The sequence below is a fragment of the Pristis pectinata genome, chromosome 2 (genome assembly GCF_009764475.1).
Source record: "Pristis pectinata isolate sPriPec2 chromosome 2, sPriPec2.1.pri, whole genome shotgun sequence".
NCBI classification, from domain to species: domain Eukaryota; kingdom Metazoa; phylum Chordata; class Chondrichthyes; order Rhinopristiformes; family Pristidae; genus Pristis; species Pristis pectinata.
This window is the reverse complement of record NC_067406.1, coordinates 85246388-85261781: the sequence shown is the minus strand read 5'-3', so window position 1 is coordinate 85261781 and position 15394 is coordinate 85246388. Positions and strand designations below refer to the sequence as shown.

At 38.9% G+C, this 15394-nt stretch overlaps 1 protein-coding gene across 1 annotated transcript in view; it reads right to left on the bottom strand.

Moving 5' to 3' along the window:
• Positions 1–143: 143 nt before the first annotated feature.
• The window catches only part of LOC127567381 (lysosome membrane protein 2-like), a 45920-nt gene continuing 30669 nt past the window's right edge, over positions 144–15394 (bottom strand). Inside the window, exons 10-12 of the mRNA XM_052010229.1 lie at positions 9050–9101; positions 5419–5577; positions 144–1664 (exon numbers count right to left, since the gene is read on the bottom strand). Of these exons, the coding sequence (XP_051866189.1) occupies positions 1623–1664; positions 5419–5577; positions 9050–9101 (253 nt within the window). The 3' untranslated portion in view covers positions 144–1622. The remainder of the gene's footprint in view (positions 1665–5418; positions 5578–9049; positions 9102–15394) is intronic.

Sequence of the window (15394 nt, the reverse complement as noted above, 5' to 3'; positions counted from 1 at the left end):
TAGTCCCAGAAAGAGGATGGTGAATTTGTGACATCATTTCCGATTCCACCACAAATAAAAACTCTAATACGTGCAGTAGAAAATGGTAGTTTAACACAGCCTTCATTTTTGTATGGTCATTTTACAAATGATTACAAAACAAATTGAACAGCAGATTTATTACTATTTTGTGAGTAACACTGAACAACATGTACATTGTGGTGCCAAACATGGATCAGCAGTTACATAAAATGCCAAAATGTATGACAAGGAATGAGTGTTGTGTTTATTTAAAAAACATTTTTTTTCCCCTTATTAAAAAAAAACTTTACAGGAGTCCATTATTTGGTAATGAGTACAAATGCATAGCATAGAGGTGGAAGGAAGCAAAGGCTCAAATCAATGACACTTGAGACTGCTTTCTTGGAAATTATTCTAATTTTGGTGCTGCTTAGTTCCATATCTTTACCATTAAGCTGGACACAAATGAGTGAATAGATTCTAACAACCATTCAAGATCACAAAATTAGGAAAGGGCACTAACTAGATTATAAATTACATTAATAGACCATCAGTTGATTGCTTAAGGTTAATAAACTGAGGATTAAATAGGCAACCTTGAACCTCTACATTCTTTTGTTTGTACATAAATTTCCAGTACATCATTCAATAACATTTTCTGCCTTACCTTAAGCAAATTTCAAACTAATCTACAGTCCCATCTCTGGGTTCAAGAACACCAGTCATTAAACGGATGGCTACATAGTAAAGGCAACCTTCTTATTACCCATTCCATTAAGTTTAAAAGGTCTCAAATGATTTGGCAACACAAGGAGGCTGGAATACATTTAAAGGAACCAAGTATACATCAACATCCACTGGGATCTAAGCAGAATTGATTAGAAGGGGATTTTTAAAAACCACATTAAACCACTTTGCTTATGAAAGCACTAAGGTAATTTTTGGATTTGCATCCACACAAACTAGAATTGTGATGCCATTTTAACTGCAACCATTTAATTACCATTTAATATCACGTTTCCCCCTTAAAAATGCCTGTGTGCAAGTGCAGAATAAATAAAGTGCGAGTATGGTGATGTAAGGGGGCAGGGCAAGAGGTGGTGGGTAGAAAAAGAAAATGACAGCTCACCCACAAACTAGCTCTCTTGGAATTAAAAAAATCACCCAAGACCAGGGCCAATTATCAACAATGGAGGAAAAACTGCTAAATTACACACACTAATATATACAGAATGCAAGTTAGTTACCTCCATGCACAATGTTGATACTACAAGTGATGAAGGTTACAAGGTTTAGTTACAAAAGGCTGGTAGTCAATTTGGGCTTGGTAGTCAATGTTGCAAAACTGGGTTGCCTCATCTCCCTTAAAACCATTATGACCACATTATTGAAGTTTTAAAACTCAATTCGGTAACTAGAAGTAGCATAACATATCCTCCACCCACAATTTTGCAAGTTTAAACCATGAATAATTAACATTGGTTACATCAAATTTCAAGGACCAGATTGTGCTAAGTCAGTCATAAAAACCTGTGCAACTCTAGAAGATGCAAGAAGAAACACAAACATGTATCAGTTGCTTTGCTGTTTTTGATCACAGCTGAAAGTGTTGGCATGGATATTCATGATGATTTCAACAGAGGTGCTCTTTCTGCTTCTGATCCCTGTTCAAAAACAAGTGTATCACTTCATTATTAAAACACAGAATGGGCTGCACTGAGCAAGATAAACATTTGGTTTCATGTGTAAGTATGCTTATTTCTCACAGAACAAAACAATTGAAGGGATAATTTTAAGCAGGAAGGGCAAGAGCCGAAGAGGTTTCAAACTATTTGGACCTCCAAGCTGCCAGGCCCGAGAGATTTTTAAATACTGAATTCCACTTTGAGGCTCCAATAGTCCTCAACCTGAAGGGAATCTAGCTGGCTCTCCAGTTCTCTCTCCTCCTGGATGGGCAGGTCACATTGGACAATATAACTATTTGCCCACTTGACACGATTTGGGTTAAAATCAACATTTTCATCTCAGAAAATAATCCAGTTTTCAAGCTGATCATACTTTAATGTTACATACTTAAAATAAAAAAAAACAGGATTCAATAGTATCCAACACTATACTTTCATTGGATTCTAGAGTTAGATCAGCTTCTGTTGGCTTAGTTTTATCCAAGGTAAATTTAAGGTACCTAAAACTGCCATCCAAATTATATATTGCGATCCAAATCTCATTTGGCAACAAGGATAAATTTGCTCATCTTTCCTAGTATTAAGAGATTAAAAAAATCACACAAGGCACTATTTATGAGTTACATTGGGATCAATTATAAATTAGCATTCACTCATGTTACAATTTCAGCAGTATTTCAGAACAGACCACTACACCCTTCTCTTATCCTTTGACCATCTTTTATTCCTTTCCTCGGTCATTTTCCTTCTCTAATCCCTACTCCAAAACCATCACTAATCTGTCACAAACAAGTCTCCTGTTTTGTTTTTTTTTAAGATCTAAGCTGAGTTCATGGACGTCAACATTCACTATTCCCTAACTGAAGCCTCCAATCTCAGCTCACTGTTTACCTAACCCATTCCACTGAGGAGATGCTGTGGTCCTCCTCATGGGATTACTTAGTTCACCACCCCAACCAAAACTCCCTCTGCCATCTATATTAACAATTTGGATGAGAACGTAGTTGACATGATTAGTAAGTTAACAAAATTGGTGGCAGAGTGGATGGTGAAGGTGGTTATCTAAGATTACAACAGGATCTAGATCATCTGGGAAAATGGGTCAAGAAATGGCAGATGGAATTTAACTTTGACAAATGCAAGGCATTGCATTTTGGGTAGTTAAACCAGACAGGACATGTACAGTAAGTAACAGGGCACAGGAGAGAGTGTGTTATAGAACAGAGAGACCTAGGGGTACAAGTATATAGTTCTCTGAGTGGTGACACAGATAGACAGGGTGGTGAAGGTGGCATTTGGCATGCTTGCCTTTATCAGTCAGGGCACCGAGTACAAGAGTTGGGATGTTACATTGCAACTGTACAAGTTGACGATGAGACCTCACTGGGAGTATTCCCAGCTATAGGAAGGATGCCATTAAATTGGAAAGGGTGCAGAAAAGATTCACAAGGATGTTACTGGGACTGAAGGGCTTAAGTTTGAAGGAGAGACTAGATAGACTGAGGTTTCTTCTTTCCAATGGAGCACAGAGGGCAAGAGGTATATAATATCATGAGGAGCATAGATGTGGTGAAGGATCAGTCTCTACCCCAGGCAGGGGAGTCTAAAACTAGAGGGTATAGGTTTATGGCAAGAGGGGAAAAAATTTAAAGGGGATCCAAGGGGCAACCTTTTCACACAGAGGGTAAGGGTATATGGAATAAACTGCCAGAGGAAGTGGAAGAAGTGGGTACAATTACAACATTTAAAAGATATTTAGACAGGTACATGGATAGGAAAGGTTTAGTGGTATATGGGCCAAATGTAGGCAAATGGGTCGAGCTCAGGTAGGCAACTTGGTTGGCATGGACGACTATGACTCCAAGTAAAGGGAAAAACAAAGGGTCTAAAAGAAATGTAAATTGAAACAGCAGAAATTTCTGCATTTCTTCAACTCATTGTTGGAAAGTGCTGAACCAAAAGATAAGCTGCTGTATCTTAAACTTCATCAAGTTTGATTGGAAAGCATTAGAAGCTGTACAACTCTGACTCTTCCTTAGAACATAGAACAACTACAGCACAATTCAGGCCCTTTGGCCCACAAAGCTGTGCCGAACATGTCCCTACCCTAGAAGTTACTAGGCTTACCCATAGCCCTCTATTTTACTCAGCTCCATATACCTATCTAACAGTCTCTTGACAGACCCTATCGTATCAGCCTCCCCCACCGTTGCCAGCAGCTCATTCCACGCACTCACCACCGAGTAAAAAAACTTACCCCTGACATCTCCTCTATATCTACTCCCCAGCACCTTAAACCTGTGCCCTCGTGGCCACCAACCTTTTCTGCCATTGAACAAGATCATTGATTTGCAGATAAGATTTAACAGTTTGATCTTTACCTTCATATCCTCTAATATCTATGACACTTGCATGATGCAAGGGAATCAATACACAAACCTGATTTAAACTTTCAGACAATGGAAATATCTGGCAATCTCATTCCTTCCCTGTGGTTTGTGGGAGTTACTTTCTATCAAGATTAGCAAATCCACAGGACATGCAGCTTTTTTTTATTTGTTGGCAACTCTTGCAAATTAGAAGTTAATTTTCCGGGCCCAAATTTCTTTCTTTCCCCATATTTTCTTTCCTCTACTTTTCCTAAAGCCTGTCTCTTGTATTGGTCAGGATTTCAGAACTAGAACACAAACAGACCTTTATCTGGAGACAAAAGGGGTGATTCTTGAAAAGAACCACTGCCAACTGAGTCCTTACTCAGTAATCATGGATTTGAAATACCATCCAGTAGCAATCAATCTGGCAATTTGTAGGGCCCCACAATGGACTGCAGCTGAATTTAGATAGCAACATAAACCAAGTAGGAACTTTCCTATTCTGTGTTCATCATTACTACTACATCCAGTAAATTGAAACATCACCTGATTGAGCAATAATATACCATTTACCAGCATAAACTTGATGTTAAATCGAGTGTTATGCAAAATATAATACTAAGGATAAGAATCACATATAGATTGTCAGGAACTGTAAATCAGGAGTACAGTACAGAGCATGGATCTTGACGAACTATTAAGATGTAGAATCAGTTCAGGTGGCAATAAGAAATTGCAGAAGAAAAATCAGTGTTGGGAATAGTCTACACTATTCTGGACTGGAGTTAGTTTAGGAGAAAATTCACTAGCTTGATTCCTGAGATGGAAGTTTTCAGGTTAATGACCAGTCATCAGATATTGACCGGTTTCTTCTCCACAGTTGCTGATAAATATATATTTTGCTTTCATTAACTGGGTGAAAGGAGTTGTCCTGTGAAGAAATTTTTAGCAGGTTGGGCCTATGGAGTCTAAAGGTGACATTTTAAAAGGATACAAGATTCTGGAGGGGCTTAACATGGTGGATGCAGAGAAGACTCTTCCCCCTGTGGGAATCTAGAACTAGGAAGCATGGTTTCAGATGCAATCAGAGTAGAGAAGTTTCCTTTCCCAGGGCATTGTGAATATATGGAATTCCCTATCCTAGGGAATTATGGTGACAATGTTATTGAATATATTCAAGGCTGAGACTGTTCTTTAGGGTAGCTGAAAGTTATGGAGAACATGCAGGGAAAAAAGAGTTGAAGCCAAGATCAGATTAGTCATGAACTTATTGAATGACAGAGATAGCCCAAGGGGCCACATGGCCTAATCCTGTCCCCGTTGTGTTTTTTTTTTAAAAAGACACCACACATAACACCCACCTCCTTATCCTCATTACGATTAGTGCATGCAAGTATGATGAAGATCAATCCAAACAGCAGACCCAGACTCATCATCATAAATGGGATCGCAGTTATCACTTCTGTCAGTAGGAGCATGGAGTGCACCTTGGAAGCTGAGGAGTCATCAATCAAAACACTCTGCAGCAAGGAAAGTGGAAAAGAAAAATAATTCCATGGATAAGATGTAACCAGGGGTAACCACAGCCCACAAATATATTCTCCTGTTCTGAACAGATCAAAACCCTTCATCCTATTATTTCTTCCCTGTCACCATCCAGGGACTCAAACCGTCCTTCCAAGTGAAGCAGTGATTCACTTCCATGTCTTTGAATCTAGTGTATTGCATTGTGTTGATAATGTAGTCTCCTTCACACTGGAGAAACCAAACATGGATTGGGTGACCTCTCTGCAGAGCACCTGCTATCAGCCTGCAGGGGTGACTCACAGCCCCATTACCCACCACTTTAATTCTCCATCCCACTCCAACCTGTTGGTATGTGGCCTCCTGCATTTTTATAATGAGGCCCAACATTGGCATCTCATTTTTCATAGAGGCACATTGGGCACATTGCAGCATTTCAGACTACTGAATTCTACAACTTCAGGTAACTCACTTTATTTCTATCAGAACTGGCCTTTTCTGCCACTAGTCATCTGTTATTTTGGCTCAGTTTTTCTCCTTCCATTCATATAACCCGACCTGCTGACCATTTCCTACAGCTCTGCCATTTAGAGTTTCAGCTGCATCCTCACTTTAACTGCACCCATTTAATTGTTTTTGTTTCCTCCATCCCCGACTTGCTCCTATTGACCACATGACTGCTACAATTTATCCCCCTGGCCTCACTGTCCCAGAAAGTATTCACTTTGCCTATCCATTCCTCCCCCACCTTATCTGCAATTTAAAATCTCATTCTCTTTCCCAGCTCTTACCAAATATCTTCTGCCTGAAACATTAACTCTTCCTCTTACCCCAGATGATGCCTGACCTGCTGAGTGTTCCCACAATTTTCTGTTTTCATTTCAGACTTATAGCATCACCAGTTTTATTTTTGATTTTAAAGACAAAACTCTCATTTTGTTTTATAGCAATAAATCATTTCACATTATCCCAATTAACTTTCAAATGCAAAAAATGGTAAGCAGCAAAGAACTACTTAGACTACATCAAAGATTAGACATGCCAAGAATGCCAGTAATATTATGGTCTTGATTTCTCACAGGAAAATATTCTAGTTTGTCCACATCTTTCAAGGGTCCAACTACTGTTAGTTTTTGCTACAAAACTGTTTAGATACTCGAAACAGTTCTACACAACATTTTGTCCTTGGACTGGGACTGACAGGTTGAATCATGTATTATAAATGCTAAAGCTTACAAATTTCAATACTTGTACATTACCAGCCTGGGGCATCAGAGAGAGATGGGGAGATAACAGTAGTGATCTGCAAGGATGGTTAGGATGATTTTTGCCACAGTTTTTTCTTCTGAAGTTATTGTCTTATGGCTATGGAATCCATATATGGGAGGTTTGGATGAGATAACTTCTACCATTTCTAAAAAAAGGCAGATTTGACTGAAAGGTCTACATTCCATTCATTGACAAATCCCAGTGATGGCTGATCCACAGATGACTCATGAGACAAATAATTAAAAAAAAACTTCTTTTAATCAACATGCATCAATATATTCAAAAGCTTGAAGAGGTGATTAATTTTAATAGTACTGAACTTCTTAAAAAAGATCATTAGTTAAAGCATTCCAGTTTTTGGAATTATCAGCTTGTTTTCTTTTGAGCAGAATTCACTATATTCAAACCACCAACATACATTTACATGGAAAGTGCCCTTCAACACTTCAAAGGGCAATAAATCAGTCAATAACAGCACTGCAGCCATGAAGAAAAATATCAGGGGTGACCTAAACAGATTGCTTACAAGTTAGATCCCAACGGCCAAGGATGATGGGCAAGGGTTACCGACACAGCAGGATCATAAGGAGCATGGGTGTATGACCAATAGAATGCTTATTTGGGTAGGGAGGAGCAAGAATGGAAGGTAGTAGAGACAGAGCGGCTATTAAGCAAGGAAGAGATATGTAATGTTATGGAACTAGGAACCATTGATAGAAAGACAAGTGTTTGGAATCTCTTCCAGAATAAGTAGGGCATGTTTGAGGTGGGGGTGGGGAGCAGTTGATCTGGAATGAAATCACTTACAAGGGTAAGTAGTTTGTGATGACAGAGGAGTGAATGAGGTTTCAATGGAAGAGATAATTTTCACTTCAAATGTGGATACTGACAAGCTATCTAACAATGCAGAGAGTGAAGACAGAGAAATTGTAAAGCATGCACAGGAGTTTACCCAACATCAGTGGATGATAATGCCAATGGTTGAGACAGGCAAGCAAAGACTGATTCATGGGCTGGGATGTTGCTCTAGAAATAACAATGCAGGAGTAGAACAAAGTGTTATTGCTAGGAAGTATTCACAATGCAATTAGACAGTTAAAAGTGCAACCACATCAGGGCAATCCAGACTTTGGAATAAGGACAGAGTTATAAAACATTGGAAAGAGTTAGAAGGATGGGGTGTCAAACCTCATTTCAGGGTGTAGAGAGATGAAAAATCTATTAATGCAAATTTCGGGGGATCCATTTATGATTTTGGTTTGGAACATTCCAATGCTGGGGCAAGGATCAGAAAATTGATTGGACAGATTTGAGTAGGGATTTGCAAGGGAAGAAACAAGTTACTTAATGATGTTCAGCTCACTCAAAGTAATATTTTGAAAGTTATAGATACCAGTAGATCCTACATATGGCCCTCCATCAAAATGGTTCCATCTCCTTGGAAATACTTCCTATGATGTTTAATTTGTTGTTTGAAGCAAAAACATACCACTTTAAAGTATTAAACATCAATTGCCCTAAATAGAACTTTATGAACTAAGACCAACAGTAAAACAAAATAGATGGCTCCCAGTGCCATGCCACTCATCTGAGGTGAAAATTTAAACGCAATATGTGGGACAACAGAAAACACAGCTTGTCTTTCCAGAACAAAATACTTTAATTTATAAAACAATTAATTTGCAACCCTTTCTGCAGCTATATCTGTTGTTCCACAAGATCATTGCTTAATTCTAAAGCTTTACTTGTGGAAAACAGAGACATAGAATGCAGCAAAAAAAAAACACATCATAGGGTTCTTCCCAGCCCCTCTTAAAGACTGCATGTACAATTACATAACAGCGTTACACTTAGAAATGATATAAAGCAAATAATACTTGCCAATTTTTCCAAGAACTTAGTTTGCAAAATTGAAGTTTTCCCCACTGGGTGGGTGGTACCCCATTTAATCTGGGGTGGTACATTAGTGGGCAGTTGGGAAGATTGCAATATTGGAGTAAATTGAGTGATAGAGCCAATTGGTGCACACGTGAAAGCAAACTGCACCCCATTCCTCCTTGCATTGAGAAAGGGGGAACCCTGGATCAGAGGAGATTGTGAAGGAAGGTTTACTGGAAAGCAATGCAGTCTCAGATGGCATCAATGCAAAAATACCTGCATCTTTAATACAAGCAATTTCTAGTCAGTATTTGGCCTTACCTCATTCAGGTACATCACAGGAAAGACCAGTGATTGAACATTCTCAGTCTGACTGTGGAAATAAAATAGCTTAGTCATGAATTTGTAGATATTACTCTTCAGCCTACACTCCAAGTTTCAGAAATCCTTTCCCACTATCTTCTGATAAAAATCACTGAGGATTGTGCTGCAGTCACCAAGTACTGTGTATATGGTTGACAACAGAGCTTAGAAAGCAAACATTGGTACAAGTTTAGCTGAGCATATTTTGCTTGCAATTTACTTGAAACGCCAAGTCCAGATTTACATTACAACAAATAACAGATAGTGAGACTAGTGTAAAATCAGCACTTAAACGCTAGCAATACCAGCATGATTCAAGGTCCACCAAAGAGAACATAGAACACAGTACAAGCCCTTCGGCCCACGATGTTGTGCCAACCTATATAAACCTACTCCATGATCAATCTAACCCTTCCCTCCTACACAGTCCATAACCCATCATATTTCTTACATCCAGGTGCCTAAGGGTCTTTTAAATTTTTCTATTGTATCAGCCTGTACCACCACCCCCCAGCAGCATGTTCCAGGCATGCACCACTCAGTGTGAAAAACCTAGCTTTGATATCTCCCCTAAACTTTCCTCCTCTGACCTTAAACTGATGTCCTCTGGTATTGGCCATTGCTGCTCTGGGGAAAAAAGAGGTGCTGGCTGTGCACTCTATGCCCCTCAATCTCATACATCTCTATCTAGTTACCTCTCATTCTCCATTACTCTAAAGAAAAAAGCCCTAGCTCGCTCAACCTTTCTGCACAAGACACGTTCTCTAATCCAGGCAGCATCCTGGTAAATCTCCTCTGCACCCTCTCTGAAGCTTCCACATCCTTGCTGTAATGAGGTGACCAGAGCTGAACACAACACTCCAAGTGTGGTCTAACCAGAGTTTTGTAGAGCTGCAACATCACCTCATGGCTCTTGAACTCAATCCCTCGACTAACGAAGGCACCATACACCTTCTTAACCATCTTGTACTTCGCCTTCAAATTCGATCTTCCAAAGTGTATCACTTAACACTTTTCTGGATTGAACTCCATCTGCCACTTGTCCGCCCAACTCTGCATCTTGTCTATATCCCATTGTAACCTACAACAATCTTCTACACTATCCACAACACAATGTGCCACCTACAAACTTACAAACCCACCCCTCCACTTCCTAATCCAATACATTTATTTAAAAAAAAATCACAAACAACAGGGTCGCAGAACAGATCCCCAGCAGAACACCACTAGTCACCGTCCTCCAGGCAGAATACACTCCATCTACTACCACCCTCTGCGGGCAAGCCAATTCCAAATCCACAAAGCCAAGTTTCCATGGATCCCATGCCTCATGACTTTGAGTGAGCCTATCATGAGGAACCTTGTTAAACACCTAAAATCCATGTACACCACATCCACTGCTCTACCTTCATCAATCTGTTTTGTCACCTCCTCAAAAAACTCAATTAGGCTTGTGAGGCATGACCTGCCCCTCACAAAGCCATGCTGACTATCCCTAATAAGACTATGCTTCTCTAAATGCTCGTAAATCCTGTCCCGAAGAATCCTCTCCAATAGTTTGCCTACCACTGACATAAGACTCACTGGTCTATAATTCCCAAGATTATCCCTATTACCTTTCTAGAACAATATCTGCAATCCTCTGGCACCACTCCTGTGGCCAGGGAGGACACAAAGATCATTGTCAATGCCCCAATCTCTTCCAGAGAACTGGATTTTCTACTTAAAAGCCAGCAGGTATACTTGGAATTGCTGATTTTTAAACTATACGACTATGTAGAAGTTCAAAACATTATCCCTAAATCAGTCCTACCTTCAGTCTAGTCATCCTCCTATTCTTCACATAAGAGTAGAACATCTTGGTGTTTTCCTTAGTCCTACTCACCAAGGCCCCCTTCTAGTTCTCTAAAATCCATTCTGGCTACCTTGCAACTCTATAGCCCTATATGATCTTTGCTTCCTAAACCTTAATAAAGCAAGCTTCTTTCTTCCTCTTCACTAGATATTCCACATCTCGTTAACCATGGTTCCTTCACCCTACCATCCTTTTCCTGCCTCAAATGGACAAACCTATCCAGAACCCCCTGCAAGTGATCTCTAAACAACCTCCACATTTCCATTGTGCATTCCCCCCCTCCCCCGAGTACATCTGCTCCCAATTTACACTCCCAAGTTCCTACCTAATAGCATCATAATTCCCCCTTCCCCAATTAAATACTTTCCCATACCGTCTGCTCCTATCCCTCTCCGAGGCAGGGGTAAAGGTCAGGGAGTTATGGTCACCATCTCCAAAATGCTCACTCACCTAGAGATCTGACACCTGACCAGGTTCATTGCCTAGTACCAGATCCTTCTGGGCATTATTTCAGTTTCACTGTATTACAAACTATGAGCAAACTAAACAGCCAGTCCAAAACTAAAATTCCATTAACCAACTATACTTTAAGAGTTTGCTATACAACCATTAAAGCAACTATCAACTCTGATCCTAAACCCACTATGCAATATTAAACATGGTGCACACCAATTTTTTTTTTTGGAGCTTTGCATTAGATATTCTGGGCACCAGTATACAATGTCAACACTACAACAGCACTTTCAAATTAATGGAATAAGTGCTTTATTTGTTAAAATTACTGTCCAAAGTACAGTTCTGTCAATTTCTGGAAAAAATATTTGAAAAAGCATTTGACAGGACAGCTGAAGATTTAATCTGCAGGGATGTACATATTACAATGTGACCTTTTAATCAACTCTGCTAACTAGTCTGAACTTTATAACACACTTGACTCTCATCAACTGATGGCCAGTGAACTGTTCTGAGGAACTGTTTACAGGTCATCTCTTATACTGACTTACATAATTACACCTTTTATACAAACAGACTTCTCATCATGACCAGATTACCTTTGCTGTGGGAAAACAGCCTGGAAGCAGAGTTAACAAAAAAAAATGAAATTAAGCTGCAAAAGGAGATACTTATTGGGGTGAATGGCAAGTAGAAGCTTAAAGGAAGGCAGAAATGGAAAAACTATGGTGGGAATACCCAAGCTAAGTGCCCAACACCTAAAGCTGGGGGTATAAGTAGATAGGGCAGGCATGTAACTAAGTCCAGGGTTGCAGGCCTTGAACATGGGAGTGATCAGTAGTTAGGCCAAGTAAGGTGGGGTTGGAGGGAGGGGAAATATATCCTAGTTACCCACACCCAGTTTGAAGTTTGCATTAACAGCAAAAACATTCTATAATTTACAGTTAATTGGACCACCACCGTTGATCAATGGAATGATGTGTGAAAAATAGAAATATACCACTGGTGTAGTGCAGGATACTTTCAATGCTGAGATTATTCATATCTGATTCCATCAACAGGACAGGGAGCAGTCGTGTCTAATCTGCTGCATTTGGGCCAAGTACTGACCCAGAATCCAGGCAACAAGCTTGAACATTTATATTTCCTATTTTTTCTATGTATCCTATTCCAATTGTATGGGCCTAAAAAGGGCCACTCTTGATGATCCACTGGTAGTTTAGTTCTGAACAGTTAGTATCATGGAGAATCAACAATTTAGGTACTCTTGTCTATCTAAATTAGTCTGATATTTTACAGTATTTAACTGTAGAGCTACAGAAACAAAACAGTAATACTAGATTAGATCCTGAACACACCAGTGTACATTTTTTTTTTGTTTTAGATCCAGAAGCAGAGCACTTTGGGCAAATGTGGACTGTTGAAAGAAAGCAAATAGATAAGCCAGGCAAATTGAGTTTTATACTGAGTCTAGATCACAATTGCACATTTTAACATCTGGACTGAGTTTGCAATGGCTTCCAAAACATTGCCAAAATAATGATAAATGGACCATATTACCCAAATATGCCAGTATGTCTGATATTTCCACATTAATGTCACACAATTCTGCAGTTTGTTTTTCAACTAGTCTATATCTTTATGCATTTGCCATTTGTTTCCAATTTCCATCAGCTGATTGTGAAACACATTTGACCGTGACAGTTTAAAAACCACTCTTTCGGAAAGATATACAAATTTTAATGGCATGTGTTTGGCCGTGGATCACTCTTTTTCAAACTATTTTTGTGCCTTTTCCTTTTGGTGAAACAAATTAGAAGACTTTGGTCATTAGTTTCTAAAAAACATCTTAAACCATACATCCCTTAAAACAACCATTAATTGCTACACTTGGCAAATTTTAAAAACAAATTGAAGGAAAAGTTTATATGGAAAATTTTACTTAATTTAAAAAAATTTGGAAAGCTTGATAACTGTCTCACCAACACAAAGTCACAATCTGCAGTGACTGTGTGGCTAATGTGGTGACTCTCAGGTCATTATTACTTATGAAACCATCATTCAATTAAGTGTGAAGTTCTGCTTTTACATTCATGCAAAATATAAAAAATAATGCCAATGTAAACTTCAAGCTGGAGAACTAAACTGTAATATATCACCACCCATGAGCATTCTTCATTAGTTGAATGTAAAAACAATGATGGACCACGGTTCAAAGGCCAAACTAAAATGTTAAGGTTACAAGCTATCAAGTGTATAGCTCGGCTTTTTAGGGATTGTGGCCAAATTGATGTAAAATGGTGCCAAGAACCCAAAGCACAATGCCACTAGTATTACACTATAGTAATATTAATTTATTCAACAAATCATTATGAAGGGTTAAAAAACTGGACCATGTCTTGGAAGTTGCAAGTATTGAAATTATGCTACACTAAAGATAACTAATCCCTAGCACCCTGAAAACACAACGATTATACTCATCAACATAGTGAGTGATATCATTAATGTTGATGATCTAAAAGGATTAAACTTCATTAGGGCATGCTGGCAAATGAAATATTTTATGTTTTCATGAACAAAGTTATGTAGTTGTAACAGATTGAAGCAGTTCAAGAATCAGCATCAACTTCTCGTAGTTGCCAGCAATGGGGCAGTGATTTTGGTTATGCCAACAGCACCTAAATTCAGATATTTTTAAGAACATATAAAATAGTTTAATTCCATAACAATCAGGGTCATGTGGAATAATTTTGGCATACTTCATATACATTCGCACATGCTCATTTAATTTATTAGGCATATAGTCAGTTCCTATCAGCTTATAAGAACTGTAATTTGCCAATACCAACAGATCTTGATGCTTGGCATTTCTTTTTAAAATCAACAGTGTAACTGATGGAAACAGATGACATTTTCTCCGGCATACGAACTGCCAGACATGAAAATTCATATTAATAAAAATGCAATTAGCTCAATTTCTCAAGCCACTGACATTGTTAAAAACCAGTTCATTTTGTGATTTGAGTTCCAGTTTGACATCCAAATGTGCGACTAGCATTGTTACATTCCCTGCACTGTAGACTTGCCCTGATTGCTAACTGAACCACACAAATTATTGGTCATTTAGTTGTAAAGTCCAAAGTGACACTAGACTTTACAAGTGCTTTCAAAAATAAAGACTGAGGGGATATGAAGAAAAATTAAAAGGAAGTTAGAGACATCTTAAAGTAAACAAAAATTGTGAACGTAATAGCAAGAGTTAATTTGACAAATTGCTGAACAAGTAGAATTAAAATACTGTGCATATACTAAATTTAAGATATAAAAAACAAAATCACTAACCAATGTTCCTAAAATCTTCCCAGTCTTTGTTTGACCAGCTCCAACAGTCATGAACAAGTTTTCCTTAACTAGAAGTAAAAATGTATTGGGAATGGGAGTTTCAATTAATATGTTGCTTTGGTGTTATAGATCATAGAACAGTACAGCACAACCCAGGCCCTTCAGCCCACAATGTTGTGCCGACCTTTAAACCTCACCTAAGACTATCTAACCCCTTCCTCCCACATATCCCCCTATTTTAAATTCCTCCATATGCTTATCTAACAATCTCTTGAATTTGACCAATGTGCCTGCCTCCACCACCACCCCAGGCAGCGCATTCCATGCCCCAACCACTCTGGGTAAAAAACCTTCCTCTGATATCTCCCTTGAACTTCCCACCCATTACTTTAAAGCCATGCCCTCTTGTATTGAGCATTGGTGCCCTGGGAAAGAGGCAATGGTTGTCCACTATCTATTCCTCTTACTATTTTGTACACCTCTATCATATCTCCTCTCATCCTCCTCCTCTCCAAAGAGAGAAGCCCTAGCTCCCTTAGTCTCTCTTCATAATGCTTACTCTCTAAACCAGGCAGCATCCTGGTAAATCTCCTCTGCACTCTTTCCAATGCTTCCACATCCTTCTTATAATGAGGTGACCAGAACTGGACACA